This window comes from Patagioenas fasciata, chromosome 9 (assembly GCF_037038585.1).
Source record: "Patagioenas fasciata isolate bPatFas1 chromosome 9, bPatFas1.hap1, whole genome shotgun sequence".
NCBI lineage: Eukaryota > Metazoa > Chordata > Aves > Columbiformes > Columbidae > Patagioenas > Patagioenas fasciata.
The window spans coordinates 31,444,512-31,468,807 of NC_092528.1; the positions used below are offsets into that span (position 1 = coordinate 31,444,512).

General features: G+C 51.2%; 1 protein-coding gene across 3 annotated transcripts; it reads right to left on the bottom strand.

Annotated features, from left to right (window-relative positions):
- Nucleotides 1–1,034: 1,034 nt before the first annotated feature.
- On the bottom strand, nucleotides 1,035–24,066 carry TSC22D2 (TSC22 domain family member 2). 3 transcript variants are annotated; one of them, XR_011740573.1, is made up of 5 exons: nucleotides 21,473–24,066; nucleotides 9,362–9,433; nucleotides 3,741–3,792; nucleotides 2,766–3,037; nucleotides 1,035–2,726 (listed from the first exon to the last, which is right to left on the bottom strand). XR_011740573.1 is itself a non-coding variant. In XM_065844787.2 (4 exons), exons 1-4 carry the CDS (start codon nucleotides 23,464–23,466, stop codon nucleotides 2,819–2,821), a joined length of 2,337 nt encoding a protein of 778 aa, XP_065700859.1. In that variant the 5' UTR covers nucleotides 23,467–24,066; the 3' UTR covers nucleotides 1,035–2,818. The 3 variants fall into 3 exon arrangements, 2 of the variants coding, with proteins under 2 accessions (XP_065700859.1, XP_065700860.1); XM_065844787.2 differs by having other exon boundaries at nucleotides 1,035–3,037; XM_065844788.2 differs by lacking the exon at nucleotides 9,362–9,433 and having other exon boundaries at nucleotides 1,035–3,037; nucleotides 21,473–24,062.
- Nucleotides 24,067–24,296: the final 230 nt, after the last annotated feature.

Below are 24,296 nucleotides of genomic sequence, written 5' to 3' on the forward strand. Positions count from 1 at the left end.
CACGGGGACACCGCGCACAGACAGGGCCACAGGAAGGCTCGGCTGAGTCTCCCATCAGGACACTGACCTCAGCCACGCATCAAACATCTCCTGCTTCCCTCCTGAAGGACGTACTGACAGCCACTGCATTCCCCCATGAAAGTTCTAAGCAGCTCCTCACTGCAGGGCCTCTGTTCCCACAAGTCCCCAGTTTGCCCCTTTTTGCTGACTTGAGCAGCCGGTCTCAGCACATCATCCTCACCACCCAGCCGGGCGGAGCCGCTGCTCACACCGGGGCGGCACGACACGCTGCCGACGTGTTCCCTTCTCTCCTTCGAACGCAAAGCTCATTTCACTGCGGGACCTACAGCAGCAAACACGAGTGCCCAGAGCACCAACCCGCACCTGCAGCAAGGTCCTTCTAATCCAATTCTCCCGTGAGCACTTTGACACACATACACACGTGGCTTTTTGGAACTCTGGTGTGAACTGGTGCTTACCAGGAATGTGCGATGCTCTGGGCGTCTGGAACACAGGACAAAGATGCTTCTTGAGATCTGAAGACACCAAAGCTTGGAGTTTCCAGCGTTGCTTTTGTTTGGTTTCACCTAACAAATAAACCTGACCAGAGTTAGACACACGCGAGGATAAGACACTGGGCGACCGTGGCGGGGCTGGAGGGAAAGGGAGCCCAGGGCGAGCGCTCCGGACGGCACCGCTGCTGGGGGCTGCGCCGGGGCCACCAGCCCGGGCCAGGGCCACCACGGGGCCAGCATGCACGTACCTGCGCAGGGACGGCCACCAAGGCGCAGGGACGGCCACCAAGGCGCAGGGACGGCCACCAAGGCGCAGGGACGGCCACCAAGGCGCAGGGACGGCCACCAAGGCGCAGGGACGGCCAGGACGCTGCTTTCCCCAGGAGAAAAGGCTCCATTGCGAGAGGAGCGCTCCCAGTTCGGCATCACTGTCACCCGCTGACTGAAGTCACCTTTCTCCACTTGGTTAAGACAAAGTGCTACTGAACTTACACTGTTACAACATCTACAGCCAAAATATTCAACAAAACTGCAATTTAATTTCAGAAAACGTGTTAAAATATATATATTTGTACATCAGTTTGACACACTGCATCGTTTACACAAATGATGGTCTCTCTTGAAACTGTATTTATGAAATGTACATTTTTAATTTAAATACTCAGTATACACTGCACTTAATCTGCATGTTGCATTTATTAAATACATTAAAATCTGCAATGTAACAAAACGTTTTCCGCATACGAAATTCAAAACACCATTTTAAATGAACAAAAGATGGCTCACTTCATTATTACCAACCAGTGCACAGCACACCAGCTCAGCTCCACCACCACCAGCTGTTCTCGCTTTATTCGACATTGTTCACAGACTGTTACATATACAATAAGAGTGCTGGATAAAAACATGAGGTACGAAAGTGGTTCAAAGATTATAAGTCATGCAGATCATGCTGGACAGCAAAGAAAGGTGTGAATGAGGAAACACTAAATAAAATACATAGAGAATGTGCATTATCAAATAAAAACCCAAAACAAAACCCAACTCAGTTACACAGCTTTGCTTCTTTGGTTACAAAGTAGGTTGAACAATTTCACAGCTTTTTATTCCCACCCCCAAAAAAATGATACGAAATGTCAAAAAGCGGAGGAATCATGGCAATTTCTCTCTATCGGAAAGTAGAAACAGAAATGAGCAAAGTTTTCTTCATCAAAATAGCCCATCGATTATTTATTATATCACAAGAACTGGTGACTACCTGTACAGATGCACTATGGTCTTCATACTTACACTCTATACAAAATTTACATTCAAGCTGGATCTTTACTACCGTAAATAAATACCAAAGGTAAATTGCCATTAGTGTTAGAAATATGCCAGGATTCTTTGTTCAATTATTGCCTAAACATTTTACCTATTAAACGCAATCCCATCTATCATTTTACTGATACATACATTTATTAAAAAAAAAAGTTCTGTGACATTGTTCATGTACATTATGAAAATAGCAGCCCTGTAATAAATAAAACAAATACATGAAACTAACGTAGGCAAACGTTGCTTATATTGAAAGAACAGTGGCTCTTCGGATGAGTTCTGACTTCTTACCAGACAGCGAGGCTCAAAGCGATCCGTGCAGCGGGATGGAAACCCGGAGAGCGCCCGCCCCGCACCCCTTCCCTGCCCGCCCCGCACCCCCAGCGCTGCCCCGGCACCGCCACCCGCGCCCCCCGGCCCGGCACAGCCCCCCGGCACTGCCCCCGGCACCGCCCCGTGATTGTCCAACACTGATGCGGCCAGACACGCGACACAAGCACGGCCGCTCGCTCCAGCCCCAGCAAAGACCACCAGCGGCGCACGGACGGGCTGCTCCCGGGTTTAACAAGGGCAGCGGCACATGGACAGGCTGCTCTCGGCTTTAACAAGACCAGGCTGCTCTCGGGTTTAACAAGACCAGCGGCACACGGACAGGCTGCTCTCGGGTTTAACAAGACCAGCGGCACACGGAGAGGCTGCTCTCGGGTTTAACAAGACCAGCGGCACACGGACAGGCTGCTCTTGGGTTTAACAAGACCAGCGGCACACGGACAGGCTGCTCTCGGGTTTAACAAGACCAGCGGCACACGGACAGGCTGCTCTCGGGTTTAACAAGACCAGCGGCACACGGAGAGGCTGCTCTCGGGTTTAACAAGACCAGCGGCACACGGACAGGCTGCTCTCGGGTCTAAGAAGGGCAGCGCACACGGACAGGCTGCTCTCGGGTCTAAGAAGGGCAGCGCACACGGAGAGGCTGTGGGTCGGCGTTACGCGGAGGAGACGTTGGGCTGCGCGGGCTGCGCGGTGCTGCCGGGGGGGCCCTGCTGGCTGGAGAGCTGCGACAGCTGCTCAGTGTTGGAGAGAGATTTCAACAGTGCGTTCTCTCGTTCAAGTAAAGAGTTTCTTTCCACTAATTCTTTGATTTGTTCCTTCAGGACTTCCACTTCTTCTCTTACTGCATACATCAAATGGCTTTTCACTAGATCCTGGGAAGAACAAGGTCACGGTTACTCCAAGTCAAACAAGTTTCCTTCCACTCCACTCCCCACGCTCACTATTTTACCGCTGCCGCTGCAGTCAGTGGGAGCCCGGGAAACCAAACCCGTCTGAACCAAGCGGCCTCCAAGAGTTCTCGCACTCACTGAAAACTGGTCCTTACACCCAAAGCTTGCTTCCAGCGTTTGAGCCCCCTCGGTTACGCTGAAGACAAGGTCTGGACCTACGGTCCAGCTCCACCCAGTGAACGCACCGGTCCCAGAGCTCTGACCTGGAGCCAGAGCCTGCGCCAGCACCCAGGGGCACAAACCAGAAAGTGAGGAATCAAACAGATGGAATTGAAGCTGAACAAAATGTCAAGGATGGCACAGCATAAGTGGCAATTAAGAAAAACTAGTAGTGAACTTCAGTAGAGACCTAAACGTGCTATTTATTTTCAGCACCTTTTAAGTTCAATCAGCTAGTTCACTCAAATTTGTAGGGAAATTCGTTTAGGAACACTACTGGACCAGCAGTAAGAGCAAAGCTGGTTTGTGGTCATCCCATCGCTGAGACAGAAAAACCTCTTTCTCAAGGGATGGTCTCAGTCTGACGCAAGCGATGCTGCAGACTCACAAACACGTGCAGCTGGACACTTATGCTCAGTGACGAGCCGCTAATCCTTTCAGAAATAATAACTTGTATTTTACTTACCATTGCCTGTTCTATTTTGTTGTCAATGGCAACAACACTTGCACCAGATGCACTGTAAACATAAGGAGAAAACGTAGTGAGCATTACAGTATCATTTGATTTAAGCTGCGCACCCATCCGCACCCGCGGGGCTCCTGGAACATCTCACTGAGGCTAAAGCTCCGGATTCAGGAATTCGGCACTTGATTGGGGCTTCTGCTCCCCCACTGCATTGCTCGGTCTCTTAAGAGACACTGCTCCTTAAACTATGCTTATAACACCTGGAACCCCAGAAATGCATGAGAATAAACAGTAAATTAGCTGCTTTGATTCCTTGCCTCATTTTTCAGTTTTCTTCACTGGGGAAAAGAGGGATTCAAGGGATATTCATGGGGTCTTTACCTCTGGTTTTATTTCTATGTTGCTTTCATAAAGCATTGAAGAAAAAACACTGTTACAGTGTCTGTTCTCCAGCTTTACTTGAATGTTCCTCCCCGGTCGCTGAGCCCCCGCTGTATTTACCATTTGCAGACAACAGCGGAGTAGGAGGTGAGCGAACCCGCTCGGTTTCAATGAATTCTCGCAGATCACGTTTAACATCCAGAACCGCGCTGCACCGCTGGGCCCGGTCCTGCTCCAGAGACCGACCGGTGCAGAACAGCCCAACAACACAGCCCGGCCACCGCTACGAGAACACGTGCGTATGGTGCAGAACAAGATGTGGAGCCACATCCCCACAGCCCAGCTCTGCAGGGGCACGGGCGGGCGCCCCGATTTCCAGGGGTGCTGACGCCCCTGATCTCTCCATTGGGACAGGCCTACCGCTCTCCCCAGGGCAGCACCGGACCAGTCCCGTGTTCCCAGCAGCCGGATGGGGCTCCCAGTGCTGCGGGACGGCCCGGGCAGCACCGGCCCCACCGCGGTCCGGGCTCCGTCCCCACGCCAGCCCTCCCGCCCCGGGTCCCGTCCTCTCTCCCGTGCCAGCCCTCCGGCTCTGTCCCCGTGTCTGACACGGGGCCGCAGTTCTTGGACGGGCCCCAGCCCCGGCAGCGATAACCGCTGATAAAGCTCCCAGCCGTGGAAGGTGCTATCAGCAGCGTGCAGCTACACTTCAAAGAGTTAACGTGGAAAAGTGCCCGGTCTGCTTGGAAACTCCTCGCTCCGAAAGTACGTAACGCTCGCTGAACCCAAGCGTTCAGAAAAAACTACTGGCGGCTTTTTAAAACGAGTATTGGCAACATGCTCAGCACTGTTGGTTACATAAGAAGAGAGAACTGAAAGAATACGACACTGCTCCGACAAAGCCATTTAACCAGGCTCACAAGAACTGTCAGCACCGAGACCCGGCTTTTCAGGGACTAACAGCCTCTATTTCTAAACTGAACGTGGCTTGTGATCCACACTGCGAGACCTAAGCACCCAGGTCACAAGAACACAGCTCCAGCACCTCACCGTCTAAGCCTCTTCCCAGCTACATCAGACACTTGTCGTCAATACTTTTCTAGTTAACTTTGAGATTGCGACTTTGCTCTTCCGTTCCTGTGGGTTTACGGTGCGGTTATGTACAAAACCATTTAGCTCCTATGAATAAAGACCAACCACTGTGCTGTGCTTTCAGACAAAGCCGAGTGCTCCAGGAACCACAGAACTCTGACAATTTCTGTCAAAGCTGTAATACAGAGAAAAAAACTCCGCATCAAACAATGCAAGACAGCTGAAATGGATGCATTAGAAACTTTTTTTTTGTAATTGCAAACATCCCCTCACTCCAATTGAGCTTTTGCAGCCAAGCACCTACCGCCTCCTCCAGACACGGACGGTGAACCAGCTCCTTCCCACCCTCCACACCAGACAGGCAAACCCTATTTAGCCTGAGCAATCATAACTTTGACCTTTACAAAAAATCCTAGTGGCTTAGATGTAATTTTTTCACATTTTACTTTGAAAGGCCAATGGGCAAACCAAACTTTGACTGCTAAGAAGGCTGCTTAGCTATAGCTCACAGTCAGGCGTGCAGCATTCGGAACACGGTGTGTTTTCGAACACTTACAATTATGTAGTGTTTCGGGCACATTTCTCCTGCATGCCCACAGCTCAAGGGCAGCACTGGCATTTTTTTGGTTTCAAATGTCTCGCAAACAAAGTGAGACAATCATGTACACACAGATTAAGAAAACGGGAGGAGAACTGGTAAATCTAAGAGCAAGTCTAATTTCTAATGCGTGTTACTCGGTTTACGGCAATGACACTTTCCAGAAGCCGTTGTGTTCTTAAAAGCCTCTGTATAGTTCTGACTCCACGGCTGCAGAAACTGCTCCTATGGAGAGGCGGTGTCCCGAGGGCACGGTACGACACCGCTGAAGGGCGTTTCGGTATCATCCAGCACCTGCAGTGTTGTTCTGGTAGCTCTGGTGGCACAACACACACCAGTGTACAACTTCACTGAAAACACAGGTATCATATAATCATCAACTAAGGGTTCTTTCTAAGGTGGATTTTTGCAGTTCCAGAAAGCTCGCTTACTCTAGACTAGTCCAGAACTCAACAACACCGTTCACAGGACGGGAAAGAGAATAAAACAAGTGACTAATGGAAAAATTAAGGGTAAGTGGATCAGGAGACAGCAAAAATGTTAATGTCTTAATATTAATTTGTTAATGGTTGGAGGAAAATTGAACCTTGAACCTCACCTGACATTCACAGGCACCAAGATGTATTTCAGTGGTGAATTCACCAAGCGCCCCGCACCCAGCTTGGATTTTCACCATTCGTGTCTTTAGACATCGCTGTCCTTCTCCAGACACACGCCCAAGGGCAAAATTCACTTCCAAACTGAGGTAGAAAGACTAGGAATAAAACTTCAAACTAGAGGCATCTGGAGCTTAATTCGCTCAGTGTGTTTATCAAAAGGATGCAGTGGTTAATTTAGAGATGCCCCATCCTCATAACGCGTGTTCACGCCAACGTTGGACGCGTTAGGAACGCGAGTGCAACAGCCCGAGCTGGGCACTGCCCAGCAACAGCGTTCCACCACCAACCCTGCGGGCCACACGATGGAAACCGATTCTGCAGCTGCAGGTTCTTCAGTCCGTAACAAAACCCCCTGTGTTCAGCTGTATCAGTGATTATCTGCACGCTGCTTTCCCAAGGGATTTCGCAGCAGCAAGTCACAGCCCAGCAGGCTGCCGGGATGCACGCATTTTCTTGCTCTTGATGTTTCTTTTAAATGCTGGCATCAAGAGTTGCTGTACACTTCACCTCATGCCTTGGGATGACCAAGCCCATCCCTGCACACGACTAACGCTGGAGCGGAGGAGACTCCACGCAGAGCCCCCACAGGGCGCAGACCCCGGAGCCCCGCGGGACGGCCCGTCCGCACGCTCCACATCTGCTGCGCTCCGCTGGCGCTGGGCAGACGCTCGACACCGGGGCTCGGGCAGACGGGCCACCGAGGATCTCCGGTCCTGCTCTACATCCAACTGCCCACCCGCCCTTCTCACGGAACAGTTGGCTGTCTTCAAGTGTCCCCACACTTGTGTTGCTCACAACTGAACGACAGACTAAACCAGGGTGTTAATTATGCTCTTCCCTCTCTGGCTTATTCATTAACAAGCGACTGTAGCCCCTTCACCAGCCACTCTTCATGTCTTACCGAGATGGGTTGTCTATTCCATCCTCACCTACCTTTGAAACAGTTAAGGCAAGTTTAATCAGCCTCCATCCACCGATGAGATTTTATAACAGCAGCTTCTCAACACAATCAGTTATCTGGCCTCAAAGAAGTATCTGTGCAAATGCTTCAGGTTTCTGTGGTTTGTTGAAGCCACATGAGAACGTGAGAACACCCAAGGCAGTGAGAAGGTTCCCCTGACAAGGCTACCAACGGGTGCCACTCTCACCGCCTCCTGCCCCGAGAGCAGCTCGTGTGGTGGAAGCCACGGAACAGGGACGTGGAACACAACAAAACCCACCGGGCGAGGAGATGCTGTCAAACCCAGAACAGCTCTCCCGGCCCTGCCCTGCAAGCTTCCTCCATTAAGTTCTCATTGGAAGTTTACTGTTGGAAGCTTTCCAGTTGCAGTCATCTACTAAAGCAAAACTACAGAATGTGATCTTAAAAACTAATAACTGGGTTATAAATGCAAAACCTGCCAAACCCTGTCACACACTTTGGAACTGCAACAGATTAGAAGTTTAAGCTTGCATCAATCCTGACCAGTTTGCTTCTGTTTTTACAAATACCTGTTTTCACCAAAGTGTTCACCAGCAAAGCAGCCAGACAGTTTTTAAAGGAAGCCTTTTACATTCCCTACCTGAATTCAGTGTTTTCTATATCCCACATTTCCAGTACTCGCTTCAGCCATTGCACACAGACCTCAGATTCGTGAAGCCTCAACCTTAATCATAAATCCGTTTTAGGGTTTTTTGAATCAGCTTCCTCATCTTCAGATTATTTCAAGTTAAGAGACACACAAACAGAGAAACAGAGGAAGGCCAGACCTTAAGGTGAGCTTCTGCTCTAACTACCATTTCGTATTCAAGGCCCTGAAGTTTATTTCAGCTAAATAATGAGCCTAATTGGAACCCAAATACCAGCTCCATCCCATAAATACACGGAAGCGGCATCACCCAGAGCTTCAAGCAAAAATGCAACTTCAGACAAGTTTCCGCTAGAAAAGGGAGATGTGCTAGTGACATTCAGCCCGGTGCCAGCAGAGCGGCCAAATCCAGAGCAGGGGCAGGGTGCGTGAGCAGGGCCGTCACCAGCAGTGCTGCAGGCACACAAACGGCTGCCAAGCAAGCTGTCGGGACCGGGTGACGCTCTGGGTCAGGCGCAGCCGCGCGGTGGCGGTGGTCACAGCTCGCCAAGCAGCAGCGCCAAGCAGAGCATCGCCAGCACGGGGCCGCACACCGCTCCAGGGACACCCACAGGGAAGCCAACACAGAGCACACCAAACCAAACCAACACTTCAGCACCACTGAAGTGCGGGGAGCAAACAGTCTGCAGCTACTGAGGAATTAGTGACGGCCTCTGACAAGTCACATCCACAACAGATAAGACTTTGTTGCGCCTCATTGCAGTTTCTCGCCATGAGTCCGGTGCTAACTCGGCGGGTTTACTCCACCGTATCTGGTCACGGTTGGTGTTTGTTCCCCTCCAGCTTCACTTCAGCAGAATGAAGGCAAGCCAGAACGTTTCTTTTCCTGCTTCTGAGACCAAAAGGTTTCAGATGCCAAAATTGCGTTTAAATAGAACATTTTCACAACTGGTTTTCTGACACGGGACTCCACAGCCACAATGTCCCAAAGTTTCCTGTTTTTGGAAAGGAAGCTGTAAATATTTTAGTGCAGGTCAGCTAGGAGCTGACGAGCATTCACTCCTGCAGCTTACACAGTATATACAACACGTGCATAGCGGAAAGGAGGAAGAAAAAGCCATGTCATATGTCAGACTTGTTCAGTACCAACACTCCACGACTCCTTTCGGGCCTTCAGGCTGCAGAAGCCCAGTATGAAGTTCTCAACACAAGCAGCGGTTCTGTGCAAACCAAAATGACGAGAAACGTGCATGGAGCGCAGCTGCTCATGCATCCCCCGGCACGTATGCATTCCTCAGCACGTATGCATTCCGTACTCCATACCTATCCCAGAGGGTCTTTGGCTCACGGAACTTGCTCAAATGGAACGCTTGGTAGAATGCAGTTGACGGGTTCCTATGAGATCCAAGAATCAAACAGATATATTGACAATGGGTACATAATAAAATACTAACTCTCTTATTCAATCTGTATTACAGAGTAAATCAGCTGTCCAGACAGGTTACGTTTACGTCCAAAAGTTCACAGACTTCACGGTATGCCTAGAGAACAGTCTAATGATGGACAGGCCTTACTGTTTTGTGGGTCTCCATTAAGGACATACTGCTTCAAAAGGAAAAAGTAATCCTCAAGCTCTGTGGATTTGCACGCTGTACCAAGTTGCTATTGTAAAAAGACAACTGTAAAGCCATCGATGAAACATCTCATGTCACACTGACAATCCTGTATGGATAGGCTGTGTACCAATCTAACGCTATACGTACCTGCATTCAAGAGATACCTTTCACATTTTGTGTCTTTCACAAAACGTCTCTGCAAGCAGTACCCACTATTCTACTTGGCACGCCACTGCATGTTAAAAACACACGGGTTCTCCAAGGGATCTAAGAGTCAGAGCTGAAACTGCCACACTCAAGCTATGAAATACTAAACGGAGCACCTGATCAAGTTAAAGCTGAGCAGGGTAACCTCAACGATCAGCAACCCTGCAAGCGGGAGCCCGTCACCCTCACGCATCTGGCGCCCTGTCCGGGCGCTGTGCTGAGCGGCGCATGGCAGCGCCCCAGGGACCCTGCTGGGCACCGGCCCACGGCACAGAGCCGGCCCAGCACCCGCCCCCGACAGCCGGTCCCGCACACCCCCGCCACGGCCATCGGAGACCTCTGAACAAAGCACTCAGGCTCCGGAGCACAAGGTACCAGACAAAGCACGGGGTCAGCCCCCCACTGCCCGTGGCTGTACCAGAGCACTGCGCTCCAGCTCCAGGACCCTCCTCCCAGTGCTGCGGTTCATCCTCACGCTGGTATGGCTACACCAGCCCTAGAAAAGAATGCAACAGCTGAGCTGAAAAACCTTCAGAAAAGTTGGTATTCAAATTCCTGTCAAAGCCAGGCTTAAAATTAGAAGTTTACACCAATGCTAGAAACACAAGTGCCCATCCCTTTTCTAAGTTTATAGCAAGACTACTTTTAAAACAACTGTCTTCAAGTTATTTAATTATTTCCATTTAAGTGTAATTACTGTATAGTTGAAATCATAGAATAAAACAACAAAAATATAACAGAAGCAGCATCATAACAAAACCCTGTGCGAAGTGATGTGATGCCCATGGCAGATGTGTGCCAAAACCTCACAAGGATAACAACATCTGTGCATCAGCAATGACCAGCAATCACCCGTTTTCAGTGTCTGTCACTCCTCCCCACCCTCCAGAAAGAGTTCCAATGGCATCTGGAGTCTAGCTCAAAACCTGCTACAGAAGTTGCTTGATCAAGCTGCTAAATACGCTTTTTTGTTGGTACTGCTTATGTTTCAGAAGCATTACACTCTTGAGTGATAACTAAATACGACCAATTCTAGGAAGAGAACACATAGCTGAAGGACACGGGGGTTGAGCACGGGGGCAGCGGCTCCTCCGCGGGCAGCGCCGGCCCGGGCCCCTCTGGCTCTGCGGGGACTGTGCAGCCTCCTCCTCAGCCTCTGACTGTAAATAGAATGGCATTTAGCTCCCAGGATTAATTGACTTGCAGCATGTAAACCCCTGTTGCTATTGTTAGGTATAAAAAGTTGTGGTTTATAACCACACGGCACCTATTTTATACAGTCTATTTTTATACTGATACGCTATATGCTATATATTCTTGTACTATTCATAAGCAGCCATCTGAAAAGGCATGAAAAGGTTTTCCTCATTAAATTCCCATTTGTATCACCTGCTGCTGAAATTGCTTTTGCATTATTTCAGACAATTAAGAGAATTAAGAAGTGTTTTCTACTCTATAGCTATATTTTAGCAAGCTGTTAATTGTGGAGGGGTGCTACCTAAACAGGAAAAACACATCCACAGAGGTAACACGAAAGATGCCTAACGTGCAGGTCTGAACCAGAACGACTGAGCTTCAGACTGCCGAGGCAGCTGGTTTTAACCAGATCAACAGGGAAAGGGTAGAGAATGACTAAAAATTCCTCTCAGTCGGCAGAAACAATTGAGAAAGCAGCTCATAGAGGCAGCACCACGTACCTGCTGCTGGGGCACAGCTGGGACACCTGAAGTCCCCACCACACTGCCTGAGCTGAACCTGGCACAGAGGGGACCAGAGACAGAGAGACGGGGACTCCAGAGCTGGGGGGACCCGGGGCCTCCTCCCCAGTGGGTGCGGGAGGTCAGGACTCAGTCCCGGGTGAGGACAGATGGACACTGGAGCTGGCACAGGGACGTCCCCAGCGATGAGGCACCGGACGGCCCAGCTCAGGAGGGGCACCAGGTGCTTCTCCATCTCCGCTGTCTTAGTTGCAGACAAAGCTCATACTGAAGAACCAAGCTTAAGATGAGAAACTGTTGGTCTTGTGCTCCTGGTCTTAGAAATAAGGTCATTGATCATCCAGCGACGCACCAACAGGACCAGGGATTCAACGGAAAGCTATAGGAGCCTGACAACACTGTGAACTGAACTCTGCTCTTCAGCTACATTTACTAAAGAAGAGATGCTAGTATCTCACTTTGTACACCTACACTATTTCTAACAGTGCCCAAACTGAAGTAAACACTTCAAGAAATAAGTGGCTTAAGAACAGCCTAGAGATGAAGTCAGCAAACAGAAGTATCTAGCTTTTCCGCAACATCACAATTATTACTTACCAAACAAGACCTGATGGTAAGCACATGGTCAAGAGAACTCTCAGCACATACGGATGTGTTTGTACTGTGGTGATCAATATGGAACGAAGGCATGAAAAAACCTCACAGGAAGGTAAAGCCACCAGCTGCACAATGTGATGTGCACTAAAGGACAACAAATTAACCCCTCCTTACTTGTTAATGTTGATAAGCGATCAGATGTATTACTACCCAAAGCACTCCAAACCCAGGTCAGTGTTGGGCTGACTGCCCCCCAGTAACAGGCCGTGTCTGACCGGCTGCTGGCTACGGCCTGCAGCGAACACTGACTACAGCTGCTCTCCGAACTCAAGCACTTTACGTGGTTTATTCAGAATCAGAACCAGGGAATTTGCAGTCACTCCCGGTAAAGTTTACACTAGTAACAGAACTCCCTTTTCTGTCCCTCGGTTTTTAAGAAGACATTTCACTTTTTTATTTATGTCGCCTTCTATTTAAAGCAACTGCAGCTTTGAATCAGCTTCATTTCACAAGATTCCACCTACAAAACAGAGCAACTGGAGTACAAAGCTTTGCAGGGAGAACTGATGCAGACTCAACATGGGGAAGGCAATGTGGAATTAAGGAAAAAAGTCTCAAGATCAGAGCTCTTTTGTGGTCAATTACATATTCTGTTCACATAGTTCCTTAAAGCCGTTACACTGGACACACCCTGCAAGCAGCACCCACTGCCGCCGCACTGGCTGCAGGTGGCACTAGGGCTGGCTCCACCAGCAGCCGTGGGGCACGTCTGGGGCCAGCAGCTCTCGGTCACCGTGACGGACCTCAGGGGTTCACAGCCTCCTTCTAACGGGAAACAGCGTAGGAGCAGGGAGGGCACCCCGCACAGACCGCACCTCCCTGCAGAATCAGACACACGAGCGCCGAAAGCCACCAAACCAGGACACGCTCAGCGGTTCCGCCAGCGCTCCGGGAGGACAGAGATGACACGCAGATGCATCTCTCAGCCACGGGCCAGCGCAAACCAACCCCCCGCTCCCTCCCCGCGCTTCCAGGAACGATGGCAATCGGCTGCAGGTGACCTTGCTGAGAGACTCAAGACATCCACATCGCCTGGAATGAGATGGGAAGGTCTGACCTCCGCAGCCCCATTTCTACCAGCTGCATCTCAAACTGCTGATGGGCAGATTTCGAGTATCAGAAGAGAAAGAACCAGACTGTGCTACCGGAGTCACACCCTCCTTCGCTGACGGGTTCAAATAGTACTTTCTGATATGACTCCTTGATACTGATCATGGAAAGAACAAGGCAAGTGCTCCTCTTCTGAATTTCTTCTTCTTTCTGATTTCAGTAACTTTAGGGTCCAACTCTCCCAGATGCCAGAAACTGGTCCCCAAAGCTCAGGAGTCCTGTACGGTGGATAATCCTGTCCTCCTGACAGCTTTAAGGTCCATCAGGACCCACTGATGACCTCTTGCACCTGCTCCATCCCGCGTGCCCACCTCCCAGAGCCAGGCTGGGTGTGCTCCGAGCCCCCTCCTGGCCGTTCTGGGGTCCCCGCGGCCCCCACAGCCTCGCCAGGACAGAGACAGAGCCCTGTGTGCTCACAGAGCTGCTCTGCGCCTGGCCACTCCAACACGGACCCTCACAGAGCGCCAGGAACAGCCACAGTGCCTCTGTTCTCCAACCCAAACACAGCGAGTGCCCTGTGTCAGCCTCCGGTTCTCGCAGGGAGGACATGGGACACCGCAGCTCGCAGGATGCACAGCCCAGCTTCGGGAGAACAGAACGCACAGCAGATCGCAGCTTCCAAGAGAAACACCTCCAGATGAGAAGCTGATAAACGTAATGGCAACACAAAGTCTTGGCTTGACCCAGTCAGGGATTACTGACACTGTTAAGAACGTTTCAAGAAAAGCCCCTGAGAGGCCCCTCAATATTATCCATGTTTGCATAAATTGAGACAAGGTTAAAAAACACACACACACAACAAAAAACAAACACCACCACACCAAACCCCCATACAACCGCATTCTTGAAAGTAACTTATGTGGTCTCAACAAACATCGTGAACTTCACCTCCCCAGGAGGCCTTTGGCGTCTGTAACTCCCCAGCTAACATCACCAGGCCAGGTCGTCCTCCCGTGAATTATCCCACCCAAGAGAACAGGCTTGGAATGCGTTTAAGCAGCAGACCCTGATACGCAGGATGAAAGGAGGCAGTAAAAACCAACATAAGTTCTGGATTTCTGAGTTTCAAAAGATCCACATTTGCTGGTATTGCATTGTACATACAAAAAAATCAGGAAGAGATGTCAAAACTATTAAAAATATTGACTTTTACACAACTTGGCAGGTAAATAAAGAGGCATTTATTAATACGTATGAACATGTTGCTGTAGAGGATTAGGCTGCTGGTGCCTGCCCTGCTGACAAAGCCCGATTTCCTCAGCCCCACTGATGGAAGGGAAAGCTGCTTGTGATTCTGGGGCAGTGGCCTTGCACAGCCCAACAGCCGCTGGGGAGCCCATTTCAAAGAAAACAGCCCAAAATGAGCTTTGCTTTCTCCACTAAGCTGCAGTACAGCAGTTTCAGATATTTCAGTTATCTATACATGTAAGTGCTTCCTGGATTTTTGACAAAGTACTTCAATATCTGTGGGGAAAAAAGCAAATGGCAGAACACAGATTCAAGCAGACTCAGGCAAGTCCTGCCTGTCCTTACTGAGATGACATGGGTCAAGAAAGCATCTATTAGCAAACATTTTCAATTAAATACTTTCAAAAATGTATTAGAACCTGAAGCACGTATGGCACGGTTTATTACCAGCATATTGTAAGGGTATTGTTTGCCTCTCCACATCATTCACGAGTTCTTCACACACGTTCCAGCCCCACGCCAGCACGCGCCCAGCTGAAGCGGTAAGGGGACACTCAGTGTGAGCTCGCTGCTCGGCCTGAGCAAACTGCATTCTTAAAAAGGCATTTGCAGGGTTGGCCAAGGTATTTGACCACCTGCGCCCACCAAACAGCGTTCTACACAGGAGACGTTCCCACGAGTCGTCACCGGCACCCCGACACACCAGAGGAGCAAGCAGGGTTTTCTTACCCTCATTTCTGATCAGCCCATCCTCCAATAAATCAGACAAGTTCAACTCGCTCCAGACTGATACGAAACCTTCAGACACTCCACTGAAACCAGGTCACTCCTCCTCCCTCCCACACGCCACGCTCAGCCCCGCGGCCGGCCGGCCGGGAGCGGGCCCTCGCTGCACGGGTGACGGGTACCCCGGCGGCAGGGACACAGGCGTCCGCACACACGGGAGGGTCCCTCTGCACACCAGGACACACGTGTTCCCCGGGAGGTGCCCGGGCACCGCACAGGCTGCCTGGGGAGCTGGTGGAGTCTCCGTCCTTGGGGTGTCCCCTGAGACTGTGGTGACCCTGCTGGAGCAGGGCTGGGACCAGAGGGGACACGGGGCTCTGCCGCCCTCCGCTGCTCTGCCACCCTGCAACTGTTTGTTGTGACACAGATCTCTACTCCAGTTTGTGATCTGTAGCGGGTACCAGACGAACAGGCCAGTTGTCACCGTGACAAGCTGACACCTCTCTATGGTACCAATCAATATTTCAACCTTCCCTCTGCACTGTTAAAAGTATTCAAACAAGCTGGCCTAGCTTTGAAGGGAGGATACATACAAAAAACCTTTTGGAATAATATTATTTTGCATGACAAATATTAAGAGAAGCATCCAGCTGTGTCCTTCACGTGGCTGAGTAACTCACCTGCCCTGCGTACGCATAAAGAATTTACTGGCGCTCAATACGCATCTGTATTTTTATAGCACGAAGCTTAAAGATACAGGAATTTTGAAGAAAGGGAATGAGGATCCAACCTCACACTGCACTCGAAGCGACCTCTCCGTCTGGAGAACCTCCTGAGAAGACAGTAGCTTTAGCACTTGCTATAAATACTTCCATCGTGACACTCTTGCCAAATATAGGAATAAAAGCAAACACCTGTGGCTGACAATCCAGACCCATCTACCAGAATGGAACCCGTTGTACTTCAGCAGGAGTCCCACAGAAGGCTCCTATGGAATCTTTGCTGACACCAGCAAGGCTGCCATTCCTGGGGAGCAACACAAGCTGCTCATCACCAGCTTCGGAAGGGAAAACTTCACATGTAACCTCACAATGCAACAGGTTGATATTCAAATATCCAGTACAGTCACAGGGAAAAACTCCTCCTTACTATAATGTCACCTGAAGTCATAAAAGATCATCAGCACCACCTATAAAAACACACAACCTGAGCAAAATTTCAGCTCTTGCATAGTTTGATAGCAGTTCAGTAGTCCTGCCTGCTAAAGAACTCAAACACTGGAATATTCAGCTTTTAACAGGAAATTTTAAAGGCCTCCACGAAACACAGGCTGTTATTTCTACCATACAAGACAGCATTCAGAAAGCAGCTATGGAACACTTGCGCTCTTCTATAGGGAGCAGCCAGCAGTCGAGCCGCAGCAGCTGAGTGCGCTGAGCGATGCTGAGCTGCCCAGCCCCGCTCCGTCTGCAAAGCAAACCCAGCTCCTCACCTCGGGAACTTTGTGCCAGGATCTTCCCCCTTCCCTCCTCTTAATAACTCTCTCATCCGAAACACAGCTCACTGATTTTAGGAACGTACCGACTGCTCCTCAACGAGGAGGCATTTCAGTGTTTAAACTGGGAAATGGCGCTGTCAAACCAACAACCCCGTTTTTCTGTTTAGCTATCTTGTAACACTCAAAAACCACCTGGCAGGTTAGGTTCCCCATCATCCAGAAACTGGTGCGGTGCTGGAGTTACCTTATACCATTTTTGTTATAGGAAGTACAGCAAAAAGCGGACACAGCTCACGGAAGCTCCGTCTGCACGAACCATCGCCTGACAGCACCAGCTGCAGCGCTCCCGAGTCCCAGCTCTGCCACGCTGCCAATGGCTGTGGAGCCGAAGGTGCTCCTGGCTCTGGGGCGTCTGTCCGGGTGCCATCCTCACCTGCTTCCACAAACCCTCCTGAGCAGAGCTGAAACCTGCCAGTCTGCAGTGGAGCTCAAAGCTCTACTGAGTTCACGAGCAAAGTGAAGGACGTGACAATATTCAATAACAACGCAATTCAGATACCGCTTACTGGTACGTATTTGCAGAATACCTTCATTTTTCTTCAGGCATAAAACAAAATGCACCTAGGGCAATACAAGAAGAAACACCCATCAAAGTCACAGTAAGGCCCGTGCCCGGTTCTGTCCCTGCGCTGCGAGCAGGGTGCCAAGCGCTCCGTCCCGTCCAGCCAGCGCTACACAAGCACGCTGGCCCGAGCCTGCCTGCGGAGAGGCTCACAGGCAGGTCTGCAGCCGTCCGCTGCTGGAGCCCACACTCCACAATCGCAGCCATTCATGAGCGGCCCTGGAATACAGCCTGCTCAGCCATCTCTGGAAAATGATCTATACTCTGCTCTTTTTCCAACATGCCCAGTAATATTTTTGCTCCAAAACTCTGCCAAACATGTAGGAGGTTTGAACAAGCTTTCTCAGTTACATTCTTTTAACAGAGGCAACATATTTCTTTTCCCCCAAGAGCCAAAATAAAGTTATTAAGCCAGCTGGAATATTATGCTTGTCAACTACCAATGTGTGTACACACGGGCACGAAGGTGAGGGGAGACTGTGACACGCGCCCACGCGACACCCGCGCAGGCCCTCGGGCCGGTAGCACTGCCGCACAGCCCAGCACACACCCAGGGCAGCTCTGGGATCCGGTTCTGCTTGGCCTTTCTGGTATTTGTCAGACTCCGGATTCAAAGCGGATTGGAATATTCCCATCTGCCTCAATAACAGTACTATTTCCTCCACCCTTGAATACTGTTGCAGTTTATTCTACTTGAAGTCGCATTTAGAGAGGAAAAGAAAACTATGCTGTGATGTAGATCCTTCATAACTTCTACAGAACATAATTTTCTTTTTAAGAGCTTAGCAATTTAGACACACCAACCGGAAAGAGCCAGCTCTGCTTTCCAGAGGAGCGGTGACATGCCAAAAGCATCCTTTCGGACCACCTACCCACCCTCCCTTCCTCCCCAGTGAAATTTCTCCATTAATTGATTCTTCGTCACTCATCGAGTCAATGCAAGGAGCCGTGGCTTTGTCCGACTGCTGTGGAAGCGCACCGGGCTGTCAGAGCAGGAAACTAAGGATTTTCACACAATGCTTGTAAAAAAGGCAGTTCTAAGCCTACAGGTACATAGCTCTGTATTATCCATATATATATATATATCAGGCTGTATAACCTTACATCTCCACCTCTTAGAGTTTAATTTAAAACAGCAACTATAAGATAGCAATAATACAAAACTTTTTGCAGAAAGATGGGAACTGACAGGCTTTTTGTATCAGACCTCTCTGTCTCAAACTTACTGTTTCTCTCATTCTGTTTTCAAATAAGTCCCATCCTAAACTATTTTACCCTTCTAGCAGCTCCTCTTTACATTCAGAATGGTGAATGACTTCCTACATAAATCCAGGATGTTTAGAGCTGTACAGTATTCCTTACAGAATGAGCACGTTGGAAGATGACCACAGGAGCACGATCTACACAAGTTTCTCAAGTTTCAAGTACGTACAAATATTTAAATATAATTGAAGGTGTCAGAAGAAATACAGATCCCTACCTACACATGGACCCCTCCTCCCTGGGGATGTCACACATTAAGAGAATAAACACAGTAAACTCTCCAAACAAAGCCGAGCGTTTCCCTCCCACACCCTGCAACAGTGACCCAGGCTGTGAACTCCCTTTGTGCCCTGTTCCCCTGCTCCTTTTATCAGTGTCAGCCCTCCGCCTACTAAGGACACTGGAAGGTCTTCATTAACTGCCTCACCACTGATTTCAGTAGATAAAGCAGCTGGGCACAAGCCCATGGGAGTAGTTGTGTAATTTAAATGGCTGGAAAGAGGAAAAAAGCAGGAGCAAGAAGAGCAGAGCAGACACGCAGGAGCCAGTGTTATAGTAAACCCTTCTCAGTGAGTAAAGCAAATTGAAACAGAGGTAGAACAGCCCTCACAAGCTGCTAGGTTTGCTTACTCTCTCCTTTCTCCATCTGAAACCAGTGGAAGTCGGGCCACTGTTTGAGTGAGGGAAGCAAAGAATAACCTCAGATGTCCCAGCTGCGTGTCCCCTGCTCCACATGCCGCCCAGGCCCGGTCCAGCAGCTCTCCCTGCTCAGCTGCACCGCTGGGAAAGTCGTGCGAGCCACGAGAGGCTCTCGCACTGTACGGCTCCTTGCCCAGCGCTCGCTTCAGCAGACAACAAGGTTTATCACCCCGTGCAGAACGGACGACTGAGAAGTACGTAGTTCTTTCCAGATAACCACAAGTTAGTTTCTCTACTGAGTGTAAAGCGGCACGTCAAAAGGGGTACTCCGCATTCAGAGTCCATTCCCCCTTCTTACTCATAGTTCCCATGGTCAGGTTTCTGAAAAAGTTTCTTCAGAACCAAAAGCGTGAGGCAATGCCGCAAGGTGGCTCAGGCTCAACAACAGAACAGATATAACCTTTAAAATCACTGTGCGGGGGGAGAGGACCAACGACTGTCTCACTAGTGTGCAACACAAAGCTGGCAGCCTACAGTGTGGAAGAAGTACAACAAGTTTCCTTATCGTTACATAAAATTACTCATTTGTCACAGATAATCATGTCTGTTACTACAACTTACATAAAGTATTAGAAGCTGTGCAAAACAAATGCAAAATACATACCCTTCTTTTCAACTCCTTAATCAGTAGAATGATTAAATACAAGACAAATCATCTTCTGATAATACACTGAGCTATGAAAACCCCTGCCAGCTGAAATCTGACCTTATTTGCACAACAAAGAGTGTGTCGGCTGGGTCAGCAATCCTCTTAGAGCAGGCACAACCTCTAGAAAATTGTAACTGTTTAATTTTTAAGTCATTTACCACTTAAATCAGAATGAGCACAACTCTACCATGCAGCTCTGGCTTACACAACGGTTTGAGCAGCGTTGCTGTCTCAAGCACAGCGTGGGCCACGGCTCCAGGGAGCGCGAGGCCTGCGCTGCTGCAGATTTATCAACACTAACCCAAGGTACCCTCTCGGTGCACTACACCCCAACCCAACCCCTGCTGCTCTACCACACGGTGCTCTGAGCAACACTGACCATGCTGTCTTGAAGTCTGCTATTCTACCAAGGCTTACAGGATAATTCAGCACATCAGACCTTCTCATAATGGTATTAATCCTACTTTAGAAAATACAAATGTGTATAACCCACATGTATTTAATTCCTCCAAACTGTATTAATCCCAACAGTAAACATTTATGATGCTAATTCAGTGCTCAAACACTGCTTTCCCTGAGAGTCCTCTCTCACAGAAGTCAATCAAGAGCAGCTCTAGCATCAGCCGCTGCTCAGAGCAGCCTGACCAGTTGTGAACAGGTCGCGTTTGCGCTGTCTCCGAGAAGCCTGCTCATACCACGCACCTTTGTTACAGCTAAGGGCTCCAAACTGCTTTCCTATAAAGAAACCTCACTGTGCGGCTGCGCTGCCCACTGTGGCTCCATCCTCACCCAAGTAAGCAGTGTCCCTGACGCAAGGCAAAGACCATCATCTGCAGAGCTCTCCCTGCGCAATGGCACTTGAGTTTGTTCCCGGATGCAAGTACTTTCCTTACTGATACTATCACTTATTACTTTCCCTTATTACTTTCCTTACTGATACTATAATAAAACACAAATTCAACAACAGGATAAAGATCCAGAATCTGTGGTATAGGCCTTACTGTTTTCCAAGATAGCTCACCGAATGGCCCTGAGATAGCCCTGCGCTCCCATTTCTAACCAACCCTGCAATACCACCGCATTGACAAACCCACTTTAACCCAACTGCCATTCAAGTGGCTCATGGTGCATTGAGGGAAAGGAGAGAACAGGCTTCCTCGCACACAGCAAGCAGTGCAGAAGGACAGTCTTCTGGCTCCGAGCTGGAGGAAGTCATTATTTGTGAATTAAGCAGCTTTCAGGCTGTTTGCCCTGTTCTGTGAGAAAAGTAACCACACAGCCCGAGAAGAACAAGTATGGTTCACCACTTGCCTAAACACTTTGTTTTGTACTCTTCAAAAAAAAAAAAAAAGTAGCTCAGGTAAATTTCAGTGTGACCTTCTGCAAATACCAACTCACAAAAAACACTTGACAGCAAATCGAAAGTTGATTTTTCTCCCATAAGAAAAGGTATTTTTACGGTGTTATAAAATAATTCATACCTGTCTTCATCACCATCAACAGGAATAGATATGCCAAACACAGAGCTGGCAAGACTGTTCATAGGAGTACTTGCAGGTAACTGAAGAGGATTTGCTAGAGTGTCTGTAATGGGAGGCTTCACAGGAGGTTTATTTTCAGCTATAAGAGAAAGTGGTGGCTGAGGTAGGGGTTCCGATTTTCTTCTAGTATCGTCAATCTGGCCTACTAAGGATTGCGCTTGAGTCTGAAACTGTCCGAGGCCCGACTGTGGCAGACTTGCAGGTACATTAGGTGTGCCTTGCATTAACGAGTGCCCGACGTGCTGCGGCTGGACAACGCCGGTACTTCTGCTGACAGAAGTGTGGCTGGGCAGCTGGGACTGGACCAGCGTAACAGGGGCATTTGGCATAGTAACAGAAGCGGTGGTAGACACACCAGGCACGCTTGTACCGGGCACGACCGCAGGCACGTTCTGAGCTCCAGAGACCATGGCGTGGGGAGCGCCAGGCATTCCGGACACTTGACTGCTTCCACCCATTTGATGCTGAGTCACAGATTTCTGTTGCACAACCCCTGCGTGTCCAATGCCTGGCTGCACCACACCTCCTGGTTGCGGAACGGCAGTCTGACTACCTTGTGTCTGGCCGCTCTGCATTAATCCCGATCCCTGTCCGACTGCTTCGCCAGGCTGCGCCGACACCCCCATTGCTGGCGCTCCCACAGGTGAGGGATTCTGGCCCGTCACCTGCCCCACAGGAAGGCTGGAAGCCACAGTACTTGGAGCAGAGCCCGCAGCAGCCTGTTGAATAGCTCCTTGAGACGGCATCATTGTCATGTGCTGCATGTATTCGGCCTGGCCAGAAGGTTGCGCAGGCAGTAGATGCACTGGTGGAATCTGGGACTGAGAATAAGCAAATTGTTGAGGCTGAGTCACTGGTATGTTTGCCTGCTGCACCTGCTGCTGTGCCACAGGAATGCTCGGCTGCCCCACTGTCGCAGCTGGGGGGGGCATGCCTTTCCCATTGGGTCCAGCCTGTGCAACACCCTGCGCATTTACCTGTGGCTGCGATTGCTGTGGCACCATCATTTGCTGATTTGCTACCGAAGCCCCAGAAAACATAAGCTGAGCAGTACTTTGAGGCATGGCCCCACCTATGGGTTGCTGAGGCTGCTGTTGTTGCCCAATGACAAAATTAGGTTGCTGTAGGGCGGACTGGTTCATTTTCTCTGTCTGCAGCAGCTGTGACACAGCAGTCAGGGAACTGTCAGCTATAGAATCGGGGCCATGGGCCGATGCTGGCACAGCCGAGACCACGATGGAACCTCCTGTGGCACCAAGGCCGCTGTCCCTCTCTTGAGCAGCCTGCTCGAAGGTGCTGCTGTGCCGAATGCAATCACCAGTCCTGCCCATGACACCACCACCATCTGAGTCCCGGTCATAATACTCCATACACGTCCATCGTCCTCGCCTGTAGGGCTCCCCTGTGCCATGGTCCAGCTTGATTACCCTGAAGCGTGAACTGCACGCAGCAGCCACTGTCTGAGACATTGTCCCAGCGGCGGCTGCTGCTGCTGCAGAAGGCCCCGTGGAGGGCAAGGCAGTCTGAGCGCTGCCGCCTCCTGCCCCGGCAGCACCAGCAGCTGGCAGGGGCACAGCGGAGCTCTTGGGCACGGCTCCCCCATTGGGGGCCACAGCTGGCAGAGCCACAGCTACCCCCCCAGCAGCCACGGCCAGCTGCCCGTCCAAGAGGGGGTTGGGAGAGACAGTGCCAGGAGTTTCAGCCTCGCCTACATTGTTGAGAGTCTCTTCGGAGGAGCTTCGCTCACAGACGTCCTCGGGGCCGTAGTCAGTGGCGCGGGACACATCGAAGATCTCAGAAGACACGTCCTCGGTGCGGGACTCATCCGGGTCGTCCAGGCTCTCGGTGTCCTCGGTGATGCTGCTGGCCACCTGGGCCGTGGTCACGCTGGTAATCTGGAAGCAGCTCTTCTTCTTGGCCGGCATCTTGGACATGTTTCCTGGGCGGGAGGGGCTCCGCCGGCCGGGCGAGGCGGGCGCGGTGCCGGGCGGGCTGCGCTGTCACGACGTGCCGGCCGGGCCCCCGGCGCTACCGCACATCCTCCGCCCGCTTCCTGCGGCGGGCAGGCGGGCCGCGGGGGGCGGCGGGGCTCCTCCTCTTCCTCCCCGGCCGCAGCCCTCCTCCCGTGGCCGGGCCGCCGGCCTCCTCCTCGCCTCGGCCCCCGCTCCGAGCGCGGCGGCGCCGGCCGAGCGCCCCGCGGCTTCCTGCCGGGCTCGGCGCGGGCCCCGGGCGGGCGCGGAGGCCGCAGACCCGGAGCCGCGGCCCGCCCCGCGCGAGGGGCCCCGCGGCGGCCGGGCGAGGCCCAGGCGGCTCCGTCTCCCTCCCCCGGCCCTGTCTCCGCGCTCTACCTGGAGACCAGCGCCAGGCGCATCCTGCTCGGAACCAGCCCGCGGGAGAGCCCCGCGGGCAGCCCCCCGGGGCGGAGGGCAGGCGCGGTGAAAGAGGCGGCGGCGAGGCGGCCCTTCCGCGGCGGGCGGGCGCGGGCGGCCCCGCTGCGCTGCGGCGGCCCCGGGAGCGCGGGCTCCGACTGCGGCTACTGCGCCCAAGATGGGGCTCAACTTGTGCGCTGCACCCTGGGAAGGGCGCCGGCCACGCCCCCCGACGCTGCTGCGTGCTTACGTCACGCCCCGCCGGCGGGGCGGGGAGCGGCGAGCGGCGAGTGGAGCGTGCCGTGGCCGTTTGGAATGTGCCACCGCCCCCTGCACCCCCCACACCCCCCGCCGGGCTTGGTCCTTCCCGGCCGCGTGCGCAGCCCCGGGCTGGG

What these genes read in the sequence shown, in the direction of transcription:
- TSC22D2 (XM_065844787.2), bottom strand. Translation starts at nt 23,466, where the DNA reads ATGTCCAAGATGCCGGCCAAGAAGAAGAGCTGCTTCCAGATTACCAGC. An exon ending in GTTGATGGTGATGAAGACAG is followed by an intron (nt 9,434 to 21,472) that starts GTATGAATTATT and finishes TGGATCTCATAG; the next exon opens with GAACCCGTCAACTGCATTCT. An exon ending in CCAAAGACCCTCTGGGATAG is followed by an intron (nt 3,793 to 9,361) that starts GTATGGAGTACG and finishes TTATGTTTACAG; the next exon opens with TGCATCTGGTGCAAGTGTTG.